The sequence below is a fragment of the Thunnus maccoyii genome, chromosome 20 (assembly GCF_910596095.1).
Source record: "Thunnus maccoyii chromosome 20, fThuMac1.1, whole genome shotgun sequence".
NCBI lineage: Eukaryota > Metazoa > Chordata > Actinopteri > Scombriformes > Scombridae > Thunnus > Thunnus maccoyii.
Window position 1 is genome coordinate 9730410 of NC_056552.1, and position 21629 is coordinate 9752038.

The following is a 21629-nucleotide window of genomic DNA, read 5'->3' on the forward strand; positions in this document are numbered from 1 at the left end:
CTAAAAATCCCCTTAAAAAAATGATAAAAGCATATAAATCCCAAGAGAAAGAAAAACAAAAAAAGAACAGTTAGCTGTACGGTGCTTTAAAGTGCAGTTAGAGAGAAAGTGCATGTTTCAGTTTGATGTTGACAACTGGTTCATGTCAACAAGTGACCAGTACTGATGGAGGGGTTAGAGGGTAGGTCGGGGGGGTTGGGCATGGTCATGGGGGTGTCACAGTCTGTTGATAATCTTGACTGCTTGCGGGTAAAAGCTGTTTAGCATTCTGCTGGATTTGGCATAGATGCTCCTGTACTTCTTCCCAGACGGCACGAGGGAGAATACATGTGAGTAGGGTGGTGGGGATCCTTGATGATGCTGAAGGCTCTGTGAACACAACGTTGATGGTAAATCTCCAACAGGAAGGGGAGAGAGGCACCAATGATCTTGCTAGCTGTCTTCACTATCCTGTTCAAATGATGTTGTTCTGATGCTTTGCAGTTACCGAACCAGGAAGTAAGGCCCTAGGCAAGAATGCATGCAGGCATAGACCTAGATTTTGGGGGAACGCAAGGGATACAGGGTATACATCCCAATCAATATTTAGAACATATGCATTCAAATATCAGTGTTTTACCAATGGGTGACACGGCTTTTGTCTTCAATTGCACAAGCAGTCCCCAATCAACTGGGCTTAAATCTGAAAGTGACTTAAGTCTCTCTCTCTCTCTCTCTCTCTCTCTCTCTCTCTCTCTCTCTCTCACACACACACACACACACACACACACACACACACACACACACACACACACAGACACACATACACACATACACATATGTTTATTTAAATCACTTTTGGGGCATTACATAGATTTGGGGACATTACATTTATTTCTTGGAGAATTACCCCAACCCTAACCATAACCACTGACCCAAAAATCAGCTTTTCCCCAATTGAGGACACAGTTTTTGTCCCCACTTGGACAAGCTGTCCCCATTTAACTGGCCTTTAGTCTGGAATGTGTCTCTGAAAGTAGGATAAGTCAGACCACACACACACACACACACACACACAGTGCTGTGATCTCAGTCAGTAGCAGCACAGAGTCTCCTCCTCTCCTCTGGCGCTTTGTGCATGCCTGCAAGTTGATAACTATCGAGGAGCCAGAAGGGAAAAGGAGGAGGAAAAGCCAAGTAAGTTGTGAGTTGTGATGGTAGCTAATGAGCCACTAAGTAATGTTTTTCGAGTTTACTTTTAGAAGGGTTCTTTGCTAGTTTACTTACTAATCATAAGGTAAAGTTACCTGCCCTTAAAAGCTTGCTAGTTAGCTATAATAGCACCAGACAAGCTAATCCAGCATTAGTTGCACAGCAGCTGTCTGAAGACAGTTAAAAGAACAGCAGCATGTGATTTGTTGACATTTGAATTTGATCAATTGGAATTTACATAGAGCTTATAAATTCATACGACAGTGTTAAATTATCGATGTTTTCAACATGAACGTGAGACATTTTGGTGCAATCTGAGATTATAAAATGTTTTTAGGCTATTAAGGTAAGTTTGTGAGTTAGGTCTACAAGTATGGAATGCATTTATTCAGTTCAGTCTGACCACAAGCAATGATGAAACAATAGTCACCTCATTGTAGTTGTTTGTTGGGTCATTCATAATTCCTTCCTTCAGGATACCACAGGAGGCAGGGAGAGTGCAGCTGAAGCGAATGAAGCAATTAACAGAATTCTCTCTCTCTCATTTGATTCGTGCATGGGTTACATTAAACTATTCAGGGATAAAATGACCATATGAATAATGGAAATTTAAATCTTGCTGAAATGTGATAGCGTTTGCCTTTACATAAATAAAGACATTTCAACCATAAATGGATGCAGAAAAGGCACAAATTAGTGCTTAAAAATTCACCAGAATGCAGGGAATGAAATGTTTGACATTCAAAATTTCCTGGGGGAGGACTCCCAGACCCCCCGCTTAATGTGCCCCCCCCCCCATGTTCAAACAAAACCTACGCCCATGCATGTCAGTGGCGTGTTTTACATGAGTGCATCTGGATGAATATGTGTACTCTGATGCATATCATACAGGAGCGTGCAACCTACTGGGAACAGAAATAGAGAGGCGGTAAGAGAGACTCAACACTCCATTGATTAAACACTGATAGTTAGAGCGCTGTGTTTTCCTTCAGGAGTTGTCCTGACCTTGATGAAGAAAGCCAATCGCTGTCAGATCTGCAGCTCAACTCTCAGTGGCAGTGACTGCTACTCAGCAAGTACTCGCTTTTTTTTTTTTTCTCTAACCACCGTCAACCCCCCAACCACCTAGGAAACCGTCTTTTGTTTTTTTTTTCTTCCTGCCTATTCTTCTCAAGAGACAGAGGAGGATATAGATAATAAGAGAGGTCAAGGATAAAGGGGGTAAATGGAAATCACAAAGAGCCTTGCTATTTATTTGTGTTTATCCATCTTATTTTAGTCAAATTCATGGAAGTCTAAACTGCCAATGCATCCTTTAATGATAGTAGCAGTGTGGCTATAAGGATGGGGATGTCAGTAGGTTAGTTGGATGGTGCAGAATGAAATACTTGGTACAAGACATTTATTCTCCCCAGAAGATTAATCCTAATGACTCTGGTAATTACTTAAGTACCACCAACCAGACACATTTTTAATTTACACATTTCGAACACTTACAGTATAGTCCCAATGAAGCATCCTTAGCTTCTGTAATGTGACATATTTCAGAGTGAATGCGAGCAGGGTATAATTTTGTGAGGCATTTGATACGATCACTCAAAAATTATAGAGGCTGCGGGAAAGGGAATCACAGCAATTTGAAGTGGGATAACAACCACTTTACAGTTGTAAAGAATTGTTCACCTTCACCAACATCTCCTACGTTGTTAGTTCAGGAACTGGGGGCCTTGGAAATTAAAGTTACTACAGGGAACTTTTAGCTGTTTATGAAACAGTCTCATGATGCCTCTATATGGCCTACATAAGCAAACAAGACCATCAGCGAGAAGACCGGCTATTTCTTTGTAGTTTTTCTAAAATTAGACTATTTTACGATTTACTGCACACAGACCAGAAGAGTCTATGTTTACATTACATGTAGCATTGTAGCGTGAGGGAGTGCAGAGACGTTGTAGGATGAGGGGAGGACAGGGGGAGGACATTTCTCTCATTTCATAACGTTAAAAGTAAAGTTAAACTTTAGCCAGCAGAGTTAGTCAGCTTCGTGACTCATTTTTAAAAATGAGAAAAAGAGAGAGAGAGCACAAGCGAGCTGAGAATCAAAGAAATAAAACGCTATTTTCTGATTGTTTCACAGCGGTTACGTTCTAAAGCACAAATAAACTCACACCTCCACATAACCCTGCAGGAAGGTGCCACATTGCTGGATTTGATGTGAGTGCAACCTTACATGTTACCCAGGTGCATAAACAAAGTTTACCTTGTTTCACCATCATCATTTTACAATTATTAATCTCACATAGCCACAAATAGATACATTACCTCATTGCTATGTATCCTGCAAACAGCTGTGTTTAAAAAAGAAGAAGCATCTTTCTTTCACTCGCTTCCAAAACAAATGCATGCTCTAGCCAAGATCTTTACAACATGAAGCGATAGTGCTCATGGGAAATGCAGTCTTCATTCCAGGAAAACACTACCACTTTTATCCACAGGGGCCAATAAAATCAACACAAACTGAAAGTTCCTTCCAATAACTTTAAATAAGCCACAACCATGCTCTCTTGGGCTTTCCTTGAAAGGAAAGGAGTTTTGAATTTAATATTCAAAATGCTACATTTTAAACATTAGCAGGAAATGCTAACTGTGAGCATGTTCAAATCATGGATGTATTGAGAGAGCTGAATATGGCTCTGCTACTCAGCCTTGCTACCAATTTTCCCCAGTGGCCACTGACAATAGTGCAAAAGCATTTCCCCCATAGACCAAGAGACATCTGTAAAACTGCTGACAGGACACTTTGAGCAGCAAACAAGGTCAATTATTACTCTGTGTTATGAATTTTTAATCCATAAAGGTTTTATATTTGTAAAACTGTGTGGAGAAACTCAATGTCAGCTCAATATAAAGTCTATGGGCTGAGAAACTTTTTTGGGCTTATGCAACAAGTTGAGTGAATAGGCACCATCTTTTAGTCCAGTATCCAATTCCTATAATACATCCATGGTTTAAATGCAAACACCATTATGATAACAGGCTAAACAACAACATAACATATTTAAGATATAATCTCTTACTGTAGCATTACTGTAGCATTACATCAGCAAACATTAGCCAAATCTGACAAAGTAGAGGTGAGCCTGAGAGTCCTACAATGGCCACTAATTTTGATTTAAGCAACAACATGGCGTTTCCTCTCCTTTCCTGTCAAGTATAATCTTAAGTTATATTTTCTTTTGTCATCAACGAGGACCATTGATTGGCGTCACCTGATTGCAGGACCTTATTAACTGACCTCTCCATTTCTGAGATGTTTTACATCCTTGTTATCTTGACTTGACCACATTGCAGTTACGACAAAATGCCGCAGGACTTAATTGTGCTTCTCCAGAGAACATATGCGGCTTCTTGGGAGCCAATCTGGATTTCATTAGTTTCACTAACTTAACAAGGGCTGTCAAACACACACAGACGGTCAGGTCGACGGACATTCAGGCGTTTTGATAAACATTTAATTGGCTGAGTGGTATTTGTTTGAGTTTCTTCACACAGGCAGCACACACTCCAGATTTTGTCTTGTGGTTGGATGTGACTTGGCGTTGTGATTACATGATATATGACAGGTCGGTGGTAATCACACACTCAGGGCCTGAAGGGACAGCAGCTGATAAAGTGATGATTGACTGTTTGTATTTTGTCTGTGTGTGTGTGTGTGAGTGAGTGTATAGGCTTGCACATATGTGTGTATATGTAAGTGTGCATAAATGTGTGTATCAGATTTCATCATACATTATGGATACATTTGGTGTAATCTATGGAGAACAGCCCCTTGAATTGTGGAACGAAAAGAGACATGTTAGCGGTCTTGTCAACAAAGCCTCTCAATGAAACCACGCAGAGTAAATCAGCATGTAACAAGTATGTTATATTAAATATTTAAACACTAATATGCTGTTTGTACATTCCACATTTTCTCTAACCCTCTTCCTGTTTTCCCCATTCATCTATCTTTTATCTTGCTGCTACTTTCCTTCGACTGACACCCTGACTCATCCTTCATCTTTGGCTCTCCCCATTCTCATCCTCACTCTCCCTTCCTTTCCCCTCCGCTTCCTTTCTATTCTTTATTCCATGTGTTTACATTCCCTCTAGTGTATCTCTACTGTTTTCTCTTCTTTCTTTAATTCAATTCAAATGTGCTTGGTTGCAATAAAATACTAAATTACCTGTTGTGACAGCAGAATATATAATTAGAAACAGATTTTTGTTGTTAGCGTTGACATTAACAGGCTTTAAAAATGTCTCACAAGTCTCAAAATAACCTTGGCTTATATCTCGGAGGTCTGAACTTGTTGTGTACACATGTTAAATATATAATAAGTTGGAATGTAATAAGAGTGCTGTGAAGAAATCACACCTGAACACAAGATAGCGTGAAAAATGAGTCACTTTGTCTTTTATTTATCCCTAGAAGAGCAAAAAATGTGAAACTTTGCTAACAGGTTCACATTATATGGACGTTACTGTATGTACCAGACTTTTATTTGATCATGTCAACATTTAAGGGGCTAATTACAACTGGGAATCAATTTTTTTCAACAGCTGCAATACATCAGACTTGACATTTCTTATATCCTAAAATCAATTATACATGTCTCACCAGCTCATCCAACATGCTAATGTAACACTTAGCATTATTTTAGCATGTTAGCATTTAAATACAACCAAGGGTGACAGGAAATTTAGACTGGATTAAAAATCAGGCAATTATAATGTCCTTAGGACTTATTGTCAGCGAACAAACGTGTCTGCAAGGAAGGTAACCCAGCTAACATTTGATGAGATTGCAACAAGACTAGACCAACTGGCCCAAAATATGGACTATATCCAACTCATCAGCATTGCCAACCCTTGAGCTATGTTGCTAGCATGGCTAAAATGTTTGTGGTGCATTCAGGAGCATTCAAAGTAAAAGCCTGTGGTTGTGAAAACATAAACTTATTTCTAGTGTTACGACCCCGAGGTTGTATGAACATTTTCTATGTATTTGTGTACATACTGTAATCCCCTCTGTGCCTGTGTTGTGGGTCTCTCTCTCTCTCTCGCTCTCTCTGGTGATCCTGCTGTGGTGCCTGTGTGTGATGGGCTGCAGGTGAGCTCGGCTGATTGTCCTATTGAATGGTTGTGACTGTGTGAGTGTTTAGGTTATCCAGGGAGTTGATTGGTTCCAGTTTAAAGGCCGGCTTCCCCCAGTTCCTGCGGGCTCTCCTCTCTCTACTTCCAACCAGCCTGCCAGCCAACATGTCTCTGTATAAAATGTTGTGCATAGATTTGCCAAATTGATGTAAATAGCCTGGGTTTTGGTAGGGGTGGGTAGCATTTTTGTTTAATCCTTTTTTTCCTCCATTTTTGTTCCTTTTTGTTTGAGTAGGTAATTTTAGGTTGCCCAGCTTTAGTTCCCTTTTGTTTATTGTTTTGCTGTTTTCCTGAAGCTAAACGATTTTAAAATAAACATTTAAAGAGCTGCAAATCCTCTGTTGCTGGTGGTTCATGGGAGCTGGGAAGGGGGGAGTCTCATCTTTCATGTTGCACCAGGGTTCCCCCTAGGCCGGGTCATAACACTAGACTTCTGTTAATGTGACTGTATCATCCACTCTTCAGGTCTATTCAGCTATCACACAACACTTTCAACTGTAATGTAGCTTCATTGGAGTCAGTCCAATTAAATCAACTGTTTGTGGCTTTTTGGCTAGCTAGGTCAGCATACAGATTTGTCAAAGAGAGAAATGCAAATATTACAGTGCATGTAACTATTAGCCATTACAGGCTACATAAAATAAACAACAACATAAATGCAACAAATGTTCTCTAGCTAGTATGATATTAGCATATGTATTGGACAAAACTGAATTAAACTACAGTATTTTACATGACTATTGTACAAGAGCTGCTGGATTACTGGGCAAACATATTTATCCTTCCTCTCTACTGCTTCTTCAGCCTATCATTACCTCTCCTCCTCCAGGTTGTGAGTTGTATGCCTTCTGTGGAGCCCTGTTTGGTATCTGCAGTATGATGACACTGATGGTGATTGCGGTGGACCGGTACGTGGTGATAACTAGGCCTCTGGCTTCCCTGGGTGCGATGTCTCGCAGGAAAGCCCTTAGCATCGTGGCTGCTGCCTGGGTCTACTCTATGGGCTGGAGCCTGCCGCCCTTCTTTGGCTGGAGTGAGTACAACTACACTGAGAGACCTGGAAGTTGAGTCATTATTGATCAGCGAGATTCCTCTGAGGGATTTAGTTTCTTGAGCTCTGCCTTAGTACTTCTCTCTCTCTGTTTTCATTTGTGTCAGTATGTCACATTCCTGCTAGTATGGCAAACAGATCTGACTATGCCTTTTGTCAACATGCCAATTACATTTAATATAAATCCATTACAAGATGACAGACTAGAGTTTTTACCTGTAGCTGACATTACAACAACCCAACAATATTTGTTGAGGCTGTGGAGTCTTGCTCTATTTTTCCTTTGTTGTATGTGCTCCCAAATAGAACTGTGTATTCAGCATGTTTTAGGTTAGGTTTCTACTTCTTCAACTGTCACACAGAACTAAACCTGCACGCTAAGCTGTTGAACCAAATAACAGGAAACAGTTTGTTCTCAAAGTTCAGACATTTTGTCCGTCCAGATGGGACTTTAAATCATAGGACAACCAATGAGCACGACACAACACAGCAGGCATTGAGACTGTAATTGATACTAGGGTAGGAGGAGAAAAATCACACACATATGCGCTTAATTGTTTGTTTGCAAGTTTCTGGAGATTGCAACAATGAAGGGAAAATACAGCTGAGTGTCAACTACCTAAAATGAATCAGTGTTATGTCTGTGTAGAAAGAGAACAGGAAGGCCATGTGGATCTCCACAGGTAACTGGTGTCTTTGATGAAGCCGAATTCCCAATAAACAAAAGTCCTATTCTGAAGATGTGAATAAAACCAATTTAAAACTGACCCTGAGATTCCAAACATGTCATACATACAGTAAATGGGCTCTACAATCTCAGTAGACCTCAGTGCATATAGTACAATACTGCATAAGGATACCTGAGATATTTGTGAAAGTACATATACAAGTAATGCAACACTATTGTATGTGAGTTCCCTGCATATGATCTGTAAGGTTTATTTTCAAAATGTGTGGATTATCATGATTTCCTTGTGATAAATATTTAGCCACTGGATAGGCTGTGTTTATGTAATATATTACATTCTTTATGCACAGCCAGTTATACCATGAGATCTTTTTTCATCAGAGTATCCCTTTGAGTTATATTTCTAATGTTGATACTGAAGTTAAGATGGTAAAGGCAACATGTCCATTTATTCAGTCACACACTACATATGTAGTTGGACACATATACAGTTCTGGTAACTTTTATGGCAGTTGTAACACTCTGTTTCAGGGATTGTTTTTCACTAAAACATCTCTTGGGGTTTGGAGCCCCCACTGCCACAACAACTTAACACAACATGTAATAAAAATGACGTATGGCTTCCTTCCGTGTCTGGAGAACAGGAGAAAAAGTGTTTTTGTAGGACTGCTGTTGTTTGATTTTTAGAAAATATTATGTGTGCATGTGTGGTTAATTGTGTTAGACATGTAAGTGGAGACTCATTACTAGGGTATCTTTATGTGCGTGTGTGTAGATTTTCTTTGTGGATTTTATGTTAAATGAAGGATGCTGTCCCATATAGAAAGAACCTGTGGTGTGCATACAAAACACTAGAAGAGTCTCCACAGTAGAAACAATCGGAGAGCGCTGCTTCCTCTGATGAATTTTGCAGTTGGGCCACTTGGTCTCACAGTTGGTACAAGTGAATACTGCATAAATCTGTTTGAATCAGAAAAATAAAACAACTGTTGGTGTTCATTAGCAATGCAATGACATGGCTCTAGTAATGTTGGTTGGTCCAACACTTCAAAGTTCAAAGTGAAATATCTTGACAACTATTGGATATGTTTTGAATTGCTGATTTTTCAAATTATTTTGCAGACAAAAATGCCAAAGATTGATTACATTACTTTTAAAGTTAACTGAATATTTTTGTACTGTATTTTGGACAAAATAAGGCAGTTGTCTAATGTTTGATAGACCAAACAGTTAATTGATCAATCAAGAGATTAGAATCAGAAACACGTATATTACCAAGTAGGTTTTCACATAAAGGGAATTTGCCTTAGTGATGTGGTGCATAACAATCAAAAAATAGAATGAAAGAGAAAATACAGTTACCACAAAAGACAGGTGGTCATAAATAATGTAAATACAATTTTAGAATAAAAAAATAATTAAAAACATTATCAATTAAAATGATAAAAGTTATGTCTAATTGTGTTTCATTTTAACATTTTGATAAGAAACTTTCAAGAAACAATTAAGCATTTGTTAAATACAATACACATATTTGCTTTCTTGATGAAGGTTAAATGAAAGGACCGTGCTAATGATGATTGATGATGATTGATGTTGTACAGGGTCAGGCCAGCTTTGTTAACGTGTCTCCAGTCTTAATGCTAAGCTAAGCTAACAGCTTTCCTAGCTTTAACTTCATATTTAGCATACAAATATAAGAGTGGTATCAAACTTCTCAGCTAGTTCTCAGCAAGAACTCAAATATATAACAGAAGTATTTTTTTAAGAATATCTATTCCTTTAAATAGTAATTTTAGCCATATTGAGATGCAAATCAGGGAAGTAGAAAATTAACACAAGCCATAAGTAAACAGTAGTGTGTAGAAGTTGCAATACACCAACATGATAAAGCCTGAAAAACTAGACTGTAATATCTGCTGCAGTATGAAATTCAACTCTGCCTACTGGTTATTGTAAGGACTGCACTTGGAGGGCAGTTACAAGGATATGTGTTCATATTACAGACACAAGTAGTTCAAGGCTTTCAGATTGTGAAGAAGCAGTAAGATATACAATACAGAAACTGACAGATAAATAGGAATTGTCAGACTTAATGGTGTTGAAGCAACCACTAAAGTGTGCGTGTTCTTTCACAGGCGCCTATGTCCCAGAGGGTCTGATGACGTCTTGTTCCTGGGACTACATGACATTCACGCCTTCTGTCCGCTCTTACACAATGCTGCTCTTTACCTTTGTCTTCTTCATTCCTCTCTCCATCATCATCTTCTGCTACTGCTGCATCTTCAGAGCCATCCGACACACAACACGGTGAGTACGTCCACACATATTGTTTATGTTTAGTCATGCTCCTACTGTCCGCTTCCATTAAGTCTCCTGTGACCCAACAACACACTAAACAACACACACTCCCACGTGCATCGATAAAGACATGGGTGTTCGAGACTGTGCGGTGTGTGTGTTGATACTGATGTCTTGTTGATTAACGACGTGTCTGGGTATTGCTATCGATTTCCACTGATGTCTCGCTCAACCTGAACACTAATGCTGCCTGTGCGGATGACGCTGACAATGTAGGTGATTAGGACATTATGTGCAAGAACACACAATCACCATGAATGTCTAAGTCAGTTAATGTAGCCATCAAAATAAATTAACTGGAAAGAAAAATAGAAGCCTTCCTGAGAAAATGATCTTGAAATGGCCAAATGTAGTTAAAATGACCAATTAATATTGAAACAAAAGCAAACTAGAAAATGCATTTCTGGTGGAAAATGCATATGAATGCTGACACTTTTTAAGATCTTGTAGCGCCACCTACAGGTGAAATTTTATCAAATGCTACAGACTTGTTCAGCATCCCCATCTGTACAACTTTGCTGAATTTGGTTACTATGGAATATTATATTTAAGAGATACGGCAGTTAATAAGTAGTATGGCGGTGTTTCATTTATGGCCACAAGGTGGGGCTATTGGTGCCATGTTTCAATATATATGTATATGTGTAGAAATATCATGTTATGATATTACAGTAGTGCCTCCTGTGGGTAGAATTGTATCAAATGTTACACACTTGTGCAGTGTGGCTGTATGTTCAACACTCCCAAAGTTGGTTGCAACCGAATTTAGCATTGAAGAGTTATCAATGTAAGTGCATCAGGCCACACCGTTCAAAATTTTGGTAGCCAATTACAGAGAAATGGTAAGTGATGCCCAAAAACGAACACAAAAGTTTTATTCGGGATCAACTAAATGTTGTCTGTACCAAATTTGGTGAAGATTAGATGAAATATGTGCCAAAAGAAGCAAAAAATGTGTTTACCAAAAATCCAAAATGGCAGAAATTTTTTCTAGATGCGAATAGGCTTGGCTTATATCTGTCGAATCAGCATTGTCCAAGGAACACACTCTGCAAATATTGTTTTGCTACACCTCATGGGTCATGAGTTATTATCCAAAATTTAAAAAAACATAATAACTGACCACATAGTGGTGCTATAGGTACCATATTTTGATATGTTAAGCATTTCCACATGGAATGCATAAATAGTAAGCGATCAAAAAATGTACGGAAGAATAAAAAAGCTTTGAAGAACAATAAATAAGGTTTCATAACTATGGTGAGTGTCTGTGTTTGACAGAGCGATAACAAAGATCAACTGTCAAGGGACCAGAGACTCTGCTAAGAGGTTCCATAAGTTGAGAAGTGAATGGAAGATGGCCAAGATTGCGCTCATCGTCATCCTGCTATTTGTAATCTCCTGGGCCCCTTACTCCTGTGCAGCCCTCACTGCATTTGCTGGGTAAGTCTATATGTGTGTGTGTGAGTGTGTGTATTTTGTCAATGAGTGCTGGAGAGACATTTGGTGATGTCCAAAACATCTCCATAGGAAATAAAAAACTGGTGAAGAACTTATATTTAGGGAGACACAGGTCATAATAATAAAACATTGCTGATAGTTAAATACGTTATTAAAGCCACCCTTGTGAAAGGTCATCCATCCATCACTCAGTTCTAACGAGTTGCAGCAAGTGTAACTATGGCTACTAATGGATGGCTAAAGGTTTGAACATCTAATTGCTCTGTGTCCAATCTAAACGCAAGTAAGAATCTCTAGCGGGCTTCTTCAAGTGGATCATTATAGTAACATAAACTGGCCCCTGTGCTGCCTGGAGGATGAGAAATTAATCCTAAAACTGGCAGCAATTTTGTGAGATTTGTACTTAAAGGGTCAGTTGACCCAAATCACAAAAACACATACTTACCCCAAATAGTATCTTTGCATGTAAATAGGATTTGGTTTTATTTGCAGCTCTGTTTTTAGTTATATGCCCTGCAAATAGAATTTGGTTGGTGTTGCTCACAGCATTGAAAACCTATGTTTCAAAACACTGAACGGCAATGAATCAGTGTCCCTGTAACACAGACCATAATCCACAGAACTTGTAGTTTTAGACTATTGCTTTAGTAGTTCCAAGGCAAACTGTTCCCAGCCAGGTCTGTAGATTAACGTTTTCTAACATTTTTCAAACCTGTTAGCACCACAATCATAATTCCATTCATGTCCAAGATATCCATTAAATCTCTAAATTTGGGCAAGTAAAACCAAAGCCATCTTATGGCATTGTACAATATCATTCCTTCTTTAATGTGATTTATTTGTATTGCTTCCACAGAATGCTGGGGGCAGGACATTTGACGATCTTAACTGTAAACCAACTGGGCTATTAGTTAAAGAAAAAAGTTTGATTTCATTGGACAGGAAGAAAGGCTTTTCATTCAACTTTCAGTTACACCTACCACTGCAGTGTAAAGTCACCTCTGAGGATATCCTGTTCTCTAGAAAGTTCAAATGCACATTTAATGGGATCTTTAAACATGAATCCAACATTGCGTGTGGGTGTGACTGTATGTCCCGCTCTCGTGTCTCTGCACCAGTTCTGTACTTAAGAACACACCCACTGCTGCCCTTGTCGCACGAAGGTGCCTCATTTCCTTCTCTCATTTTTCTTCTTCCCCACAACATCTGTCCATGCCCTCCTCCTTTCTTCTCTCTTCTCTCCCTCAGGTACGCTGACATGCTGACTCCCTATATGAACTCTGTTCCTGCTGTGATCGCTAAAGCGTCTGCTATCCACAACCCCATCATATATGCCATTACACATCCGAAATACAGGTACGATACACACTCAATTGCTGAGTTTCATTAATAGCAGTTTGAACTAATGGTGTGGAAATAACATTATTCTGAGTTTACCATTTACCCAGGTTATTATATATAACCCGGCTGTGTTTGTCACTTTCACAGCACACAACAGCATTGTCAAAGCAGACATTGTGCAGTAAAAGGTGCACAGTGTCAATATAACAATTTGTGTGAAAATCAAAATTAACCACCGCACACTGTAAACTGTATGTTCCTGCGACCGACCAGCACCTGACTGAAACTACTGGCTGTGCATGGGGAGTTCTGTCTCAATTTGTGTATTCATATAATTCATTCGATTTTCACAGCGCTATAACACCATACAAAATACACCATACACCATACACTACACTATAGAACTACTTTATAATTGTATACTACATTTAGTGATATAAAATAAATCATTACCAAAAGGTTTATTTAAAAAAAATGAAGAATATATATGCTAAGATAAGATATACAGTCAAATATATGAATGAATGAATGAAATTTTAATATTATGTCATGCATACAATTGTATGCCCAGTCCACATGGGCTTACAAGACAACATAAACTGAAATAAGCCAGGACCGGAGTACAGCGTATACATTGTCAAACAACAGAGGAAGAAAATAAAGTAACAACTGAAGCATCTTTCACATTCAGAGCTTCAGACCATCATTGAGTTGTGCAGAACTGTTAAATGACTGACAGAAGCTTACAGTGTATTACTGTAAAATCAAAATAAATACTAATTAAACAATCTAGCTTGCCTTGTTTTCCAGGCTTTTGAGATAAAGTTTGAACACATCAAAATTAAAAAGACTTTCTAGTTTTTGCTCATCTGAACACCAGAATAATTCAGAGTTCTGTCAAGCAATTTCACGGCACAGTAACTCTCTTTAAGTCATCATAATTTGTACAGCACAAAAGAAAACGGGACTCACTTTCCTCTTCACCCAAACCACACAGCTCACACAGTCTGTTTTCCTCCGGAGTATTTTTGAATCGACCGACCTCAACGGCCGGAGGAAGAATACCAGCTCTCAACTGTGCAACCACTGATCTTTGGCTTCTAGATAAACAAGATGTAACATATAAATCAGGGCCAAAATTCTGTTTGATATGCATATATGTCCTTAATTTTGGGTTTTAGAGAACGTTTTCAAACCATTTTTCTTCAAATTAATGTGAAAGCTTATTTTTAATAGTGTTAAGACTATAGCACAGATTATTCCTGTTAATTTACAGCATATCCACCTCCTCAAAAATTGAGTAAATTTCCATTGCCCGTGGAGAACCGTCTGATTTGCTTCACATAAATACTTTATTTATTCTGTCCTCTGCTATTTTGATTAGACAGTTCCACAGTCAGATCATTTCACATTTTCGTTGCACAGACCCTGGTACACAGCTCATATCAGAGCAAATCTGTGAAGCCCCAGAAGACATCGTATAGCTCTATTCTGTAGGGTGTCTATAGTTTTAGATTCTTTTAAGCCCCACACCCCTGCAGCATAGTTCAGCATGGGGGAGACACATGCATTGTTCAAGTTGGGTACATGTAGAATAGCCAAGATCATTTCATACTTTAAATTTGTTAATAAATGATCCCAAATCTCTTACATATTCTAAAGCAACTGAACCAAACCTATTTTTTATTGTTTTTTTTAATTAATTTATTTGTGTATCTTTTCATAATTGGGAATAGTGAGAATCAATCAATCAAAAAAGATTTTAAAATTAAAAACTAGACGGCAGATTTTGAAGTTTGCTGTGTTGTTCCGGTGGTTTTGCCCTGACATATTTTGATGCTTCTGTGGCAATGTCCATTTTTTTTGCCCAAGTAAATATTGAATTTTGTTTTCCTCTGAGAGTGTGTCGAATATTTGGTATTTGAGGTTTATTTTATGGTTAAAAAAAACGACTCCACTGTCTTTACACAGGCTGCAGTGAAGCTGGCAGTGTTGCTCTGTCTCCTCTTGTTGGCAGAAGTCACAGTGTTTCCTCTGGGTCGCCAGGTTTTCTGTCCAGGTTTTTGTCACTCTGGATTTCATTAATATCTTTCTCAGTTTTTGGTGGCTAATGATGCCCAGATAATCTGCCAGTGCTAAATATCATTGTTTACTTTGGGTCTTTAGCCAAGTATTGCCCTAAATGTCTGTCTATTGTCCACCACTTTATTACAGACTGAAATATTTCAAAAGGCAGTTGAATGAATGAATCCTAATGACTTGATAGACTTGATTTTTCCCCTAGCGCCATCATGAGGTTCCTGTATGTGGCTTTGAGTGAAATGTCTCTACAACAATTGGATGCATTGCTGTAATATTTTGTACACACATTGATGTGTCCACCAGGATGAATTGTTATCACTTCCTCTGCCATCATCTGGTCAAGAGTTCAACTTATGCAGTGTTGCAAGTATTTAATCATAAACCAAAGCGGTTTATGACTGAATAGCTGCAAACCTAATGTTATTCCCATCAGCCTCAACTGTACTTTGTGATTAGTGCTAATCAGCAAATGTTAGCATTCTAACATGGTTAACTAAAATGTTGACCGCGGTGAACATTATACCCGCGTTAAAAGTCTCACTGTGAGCATGTTAGCATTTAGCTCAAAGCACCGCTGTGTGTATGTACAGCGTCACAAAGCTGCTAGTATGGCTGTTGACTCTTAGTGTTGTTTTAGTGGATGTCCAGTAGTGAATGTGCTTTCCATATTCTTTGGTTGTTCTAATATTTTGGTTGTTCCAGATTGTGTGAGGGCTGTTTTGAGACCATGTGCTGTTATAGGAGCTGACTTCTCTCCTTCTGGCAACACAGAGATGTGTAGGGGAGTTGGGCTCACTGGTTTCAATAAACTGCATTATGTAATATTATTGCTCATTTTTCCTAATCAAAAGCTTGTGTTTCTGTGGACACTGATCATGTACTCAAAAATGCCAGTGTGCAGGTTGTCAGTTGTGGTTTTGTCCAATTTCTTATAGTCTTAATTTGTCAATAAGAAAACTGGTTCAGTTATGGATTAACAGTAAATGTTTCCCTCTCTTTCTCTCAGGTCAGCACTCAGCAGGTATATACCCTACCTCGGGGTGTTGCTGTGCGTTACTGGTAGAGACCGTTTCAGCAGCAGCAGCTTCCAGTCCACCCGCCGATCAACCCTCACTAGCCAATCAGAGAGCAACCGCCCCAGCAAGCCCCGCCACTCCTCCCAGTCTGAGAGCGAATCAGTGAGTGTACCTCATATATAATATGGTATGTCTCTGTCTTACACTTCCTCTGACAAATGCTTTGAATTTCGAGTTGCTGATTTTAGTCTTGTGTGTCTGTGATTTTGTCTGTGTGTGTGTGTGTGTGTGTGTGTGTGTGTGTGTGTGTGTGTGTTTTCTCAGGCCCACCTCTCAGACACAGAGGACGACAGCTCGTCTCGGACGCCTGTCAGTCGTCAGTTGTCCACTGATGTCAAACAGGTGCGCCATGCCAGCCAGAGGTCAAAGGTGAGGGGTCACAACATGGGAGAATTTCACAGAACTTCTGCCGTCCACCCCACTGACCCAGCCATATGTCACCTCTCACAGATCAATGTGAGTATGGAGAACTGGCTTATGTCAAAAGCAAAAGCATACATTCATAAATATACACTATATATATTAAATGGAAGATTTATGCAGCCAGAACGTCATACCTTTCCAACTTTATTACTTTGAGTGTCAGACAAGTAGCCTCAAACTGAGACAGTGTTAGTTATGCTGTGCTCTGTTTAACTTTTCACAAGTTAGTTTTATGTTTTTGATGGGAGATTTTGCTCCTGTTTTGTCATTACGTCAAGGCCGATCTGAATGCTCTCCTCCTAAATTTGAGAAGTGAGGTCATGTTGTTTTGGAGTCCTGTTCAAGTCAATACACGTCATGTTACTGCTCGGTATTTCATGGCATGTAACTCAATGAGGTTATGTCGGTTGGAGCCCTCTTAAAATCTGGGCTCTTCACGGTTATGAAAAGAGTATCTTAGCATGTAATCTAATAAGGTCACATTGATTTGGTCCTGTGTAAATATCACTGATTGTTTTATATGGTTAAACTCTGAGATCCCAATGTTTCAGTATGACTCGGCATGTTGCTTTTGAGTCCAGTTAACACTCTGAACGTTTTGTTTGATTTGTTTTTTATTAATTAAAAGGTATACTATGCAGGATTTGTTGGTTGGTGTTTGTAAACACACAGCATTCAAAGTTGGCCCCACCACCCCGGGTCGACACCAGAGAGAGAGAGAGAGAGAGAAAGAGAGGGAGAGAGGGAGCAGCGGTGGTTGAGCAAGCTAGAGAGTGAATGAAGAGAGCAAGCGGCGCTAGCAAGAACAAAGCAGTGAATCAGATATATAAAATGTTATTTTCTGTTTGTTTCATGGCAGTTACATTCTAAAGCACAAATAAAGACACCCAACCACCTCTGCAAAAGGTTGCCAGATTTTGTGTGAATGCAGAGCTTCATCCTGTCCGCCGTGTCCGCTCTGCTCTGCTTGTGTATAGCTCAGCCCCGCCCTCGGTCAAACAGACACACAGACCTGCAGCTCTTTATACATCCATGACACAGAGACAGAGAGCAGAGCGGAGTAGAGGAGAATAACAGAGACGGTGATGTAACTTGGTCGCTACGCTTCAAGTCCCGACCTCACACCGTGCGTGCTGTTATTGGCTAAGGGCTACATATCCACTGCCCAAAGGTTGACGCCAAGAAACGTTCCGAACACAGCAAAATAATAAGAAAATACAGGCAGAGGGCAGAGTCTCTGTAGATAAATACACCGCGACACACTTCTAGTTAGTCATAAGTAATGACTGAGAGGGATTACTTTTGTATTGAGTCTATACATTGATTTTTAGGAAAATCCTGCATAGTATACCTTTAAGTCACAGAAATGTAGGTTTCACACATGTATGAGTTTTATATGTTTCTAAAGTAGAGATTTGTAAATCACTACCTTAAGTTAAAATATGCCATCAGGAAATAGGCAAAATAAATAAAAATGAGACAATCCAAGTGAAAATTGGTGCAATCTAAGTGTTGCTTAGATTGCACCCATTCATTCCCAAGTCCCAATCGGTTGGATCCGTGGGAGGATATCAACATGACAGCCATAATATCTTTATTGATACTACAACTAGGAGTCACTAAAGTCAGAATTTTAAAATCCTGCACATCCTGCTCGTAGGGGCTTTAATGGAAAATTCAGATTCTTACAACCTGGGCCTTCGGACTTCTGTCTTATAGGGATCTAGGGACATGATGTCGTTGGTCGCTACAATTTTACAATGCACAGTTTAACGCAAATATTCTGAATCGCTTAATTGGATGCAAAACTAAAGGTGAACCCATGAAGAATATCACAAGTGTTCATAACGTTGTACAGTTTGTGTAATAACATGAATTATCGCCTTTGTTTTCACTTCCAAAACTATGGTTGAGATGTTAAAATATGGACTTTGAATCACATCGAAAACGTGATTGATCACTTGTGTGGTTGCCCTGTGCACCTCATCATCATATATTGTGGATAGTCAATAGGAATGACCTACTGTAGGTTATGGAGAGTTTCCTTTATTTATACAGTGATTTAGGAAAAAGGAATAAGGATGGAAAACACATAAATTGATATTTACCTGACTTTTTTTAAACATATCTATATATAACGGTGGTTCTTGAATGAATTTGTGTCATGTTTCTAAGCATCACACTGTCAGGCTGATGGGGACATCCAGTATATGGAGCTTTTAAGTCGCTGTGAACTAAGATGTAATCATCTTAGTTTACAGAAAAAAACACAAGCAACCCACATATATGCACATATGCAGACACGCACGAACAGGCGTGCTGCCGTGCAGGTCAGGTTCACTGAGGACTCCATTACAGAGTGTCCAAAGACTAATCCAGTAATCTGGGAATTTCAGACTTAATCCACACCATTTCAACATACTGCACTTGTCTGCAGACGAAGACAGCTGATTCTTTAGGAGTCTCTGTCCTCCATCTGCTTCTGTCTCTGCACAGAGCAGAAGATATAAATTACTATTTTTATCCATAATTGCTTTTAAATTGCGTGCTGTATCACTGGGAACAAATCATTTTAATTCAGTGTTGTAAAATGACAAAGTAGAAATACTTTTTTGTGGAAATACAGTATGTACTTTGCTCAAACATTCCTCTTTCTGATTTGTTTCACCTGGATTTTGCAATATTAAAACGTTTGTTCATGTAGTCTTTATTTTAACTGACATTTGCTTCTTATCTTTTTATTTATTTTATTATAATGTTGTCAATTTTTACTTTAATTTTTGTACCTTACGTATAACAAAATACTTTAAGACCTTGGTATAATTTAGATAAGTTTTTACGCTACTGTGGGTTTCAAGAAACTTGAAACACACAGCACCTTTATCTAAAATGTCCATTCTGTATTCAGTTAAAGTGTGTGCCCAAATAGTACAAAAACCCTTTTGATTATAACTAACACTTAATGGCTGTGTTTATGTGCGTACTGTTCAGACTCTGACAGAGCCTGAAGACATCTCCATGTCGGACATCAATCTCCAGCCAACCAGTCATCTGCCTGCTACTGTAAGAGTCCACCAATCATCCACCTCTTGCTCTGTGCAGCAGATGTGGCATTTGTTTTTGATTTTTTGGGGGGTTTTTTTATATCAAGAAAATCAACAAATCCCATGACAAACCTAAAATAAAAAGCATTGTCTGTGTAGAAAAGCCTGATACTTTATAGCTGATGCGTCCCTACCACAGAGCTCCATTATCTTACGCATGTTTATACTGGCACACAGTCAATAATACCATGCTGAGGTCATGGTCAACTGATCAAACAAAAAATATCCCTGATGTACTTTGTACATTGTACAACACAAAACAACTGTTATTTCCAGAGATTGCTAAACATCATCATGTTATTAGTTTATGAAGATGTTTCAGAATCAACTACACTAACCATGTTCTTTGTAATGAAGGAATACTGTGCAACAGTATGGCTTTTAAAGTATTTAGTTAATAGTCTTTGGACAACAGTAGCTACATCAGGGTTTGGCTACACCGACAATAATTGTCAGTAGGATAAATTCCTTGTTTGTTTTGCTCTTTTCAAGGGATTTGTTGAAAATAATCAGAAGATTCAATTTCATCAGCCTTATCCTTTAACTTACTACTTCCCCTCTCTTTTAAGGTGTTTCAGTCATTTGTGTTTTACAGCTATTTAAAGGGGCATGTCACCCATTCTACAGTATTGCTCAATGATTCTACCACATATAAATTTCTCCCTGAAAACAGCCCTGAATGCTAACGGTGCAGCTAAACAATCTGTTTTAAAAGTATTTGGAAAGTAATGTGAAATGGTTGGCATATCCCTTTTTTCTCCCGCCCATTCCATTTGATCAAATCAACCGTGCTTTCATGTCAAAAGTTCTCAAAGACAGATTGGCTTTGCCAGACAAACAATATTAACTGATTGACTCTTCCACAAAGATGAAAAGATATTGAACCAAGAATCAAATTGAAATATGAATTTCTTGTGAAAAGAATAACTTACTTTCACAGAGAAATCTCAAAGATTTTACTTAAAAAATAAAAGTTTGTTATTACTTGTGATACATATAATTTAATTTTTTCTTATCAGTTTAATGTTTAATGCTTCTTTTGAGCAAAGAAATGTAGATTAAATCCAGAATTGAGACATTTCTATACAATTTATTACTTTAATGTGTATGTATAAAAGTTATTCTTAAAGGATAATTCCAGATTACTACAACATGGATCTAATTTTTGTAGTTTTGGTCATCATTTTTAGCTGATATTATATCATTATACTTACCAAAGTAATTTCTGAGATCTTAGAGACACTGACATTGTTACAACAAAGTCCAAGAAAAATGAGCAATCAGGTGTTCAGACAGGTTAACCCAGATCAGCTAAACCACTTCATTTATAGGTAAAACTGAAAGTGAAGGCCACGAAAAATATCAGTAATAATCCCTCATTGCACAGGAAAACTGATGGACAATTTGAGTAATAATTTTACCATTTGCCTTCATTTTCTCTTCCAAACCTGTCTGATCGTCTGACTGAGTTTCTTGCCATGTGGGACTTCTCTTTAGAAATGTCTCCACATTCCCAGATCTCAGCTACTCTCCCGTAAAAGGAATATTTACGCATTTTGGGAAATACACTTGTTTGTTTTCTTGCCGAGAGTTACATGAGAAGATCGATGCCACTTTCATGTCTGTATGCTAAATATGATGCTACAGCCACCATC

The 21629-nt window shown here is 38.6% G+C and overlaps 1 protein-coding gene across 4 annotated transcripts in view; it reads left to right on the forward strand.

Annotated features, from left to right (window-relative positions):
* LOC121887396 (melanopsin-A-like) overlaps positions 1-21629 on the forward strand; it is a 41378-nt gene that overhangs the window by 16437 nt on the left and 3312 nt on the right. For 2 of the 4 annotated variants that reach the window (XM_042398133.1, XM_042398131.1), the window contains exons 4-10: positions 7217-7420; positions 10265-10436; positions 11769-11930; positions 13197-13304; positions 16378-16549; positions 16712-16903; positions 19862-19933. In XM_042398133.1, the coding sequence (XP_042254067.1) occupies positions 7217-7420; positions 10265-10436; positions 11769-11930; positions 13197-13304; positions 16378-16549; positions 16712-16903; positions 19862-19933 (1082 nt within the window). The remainder of the gene's footprint in view (positions 1-7216; positions 7421-10264; positions 10437-11768; positions 11931-13196; positions 13305-16377; positions 16550-16711; positions 16904-19861; positions 19934-21629) is intronic. The other 2 variants (XM_042398135.1, XM_042398134.1) reach the window with 2 other exon arrangements.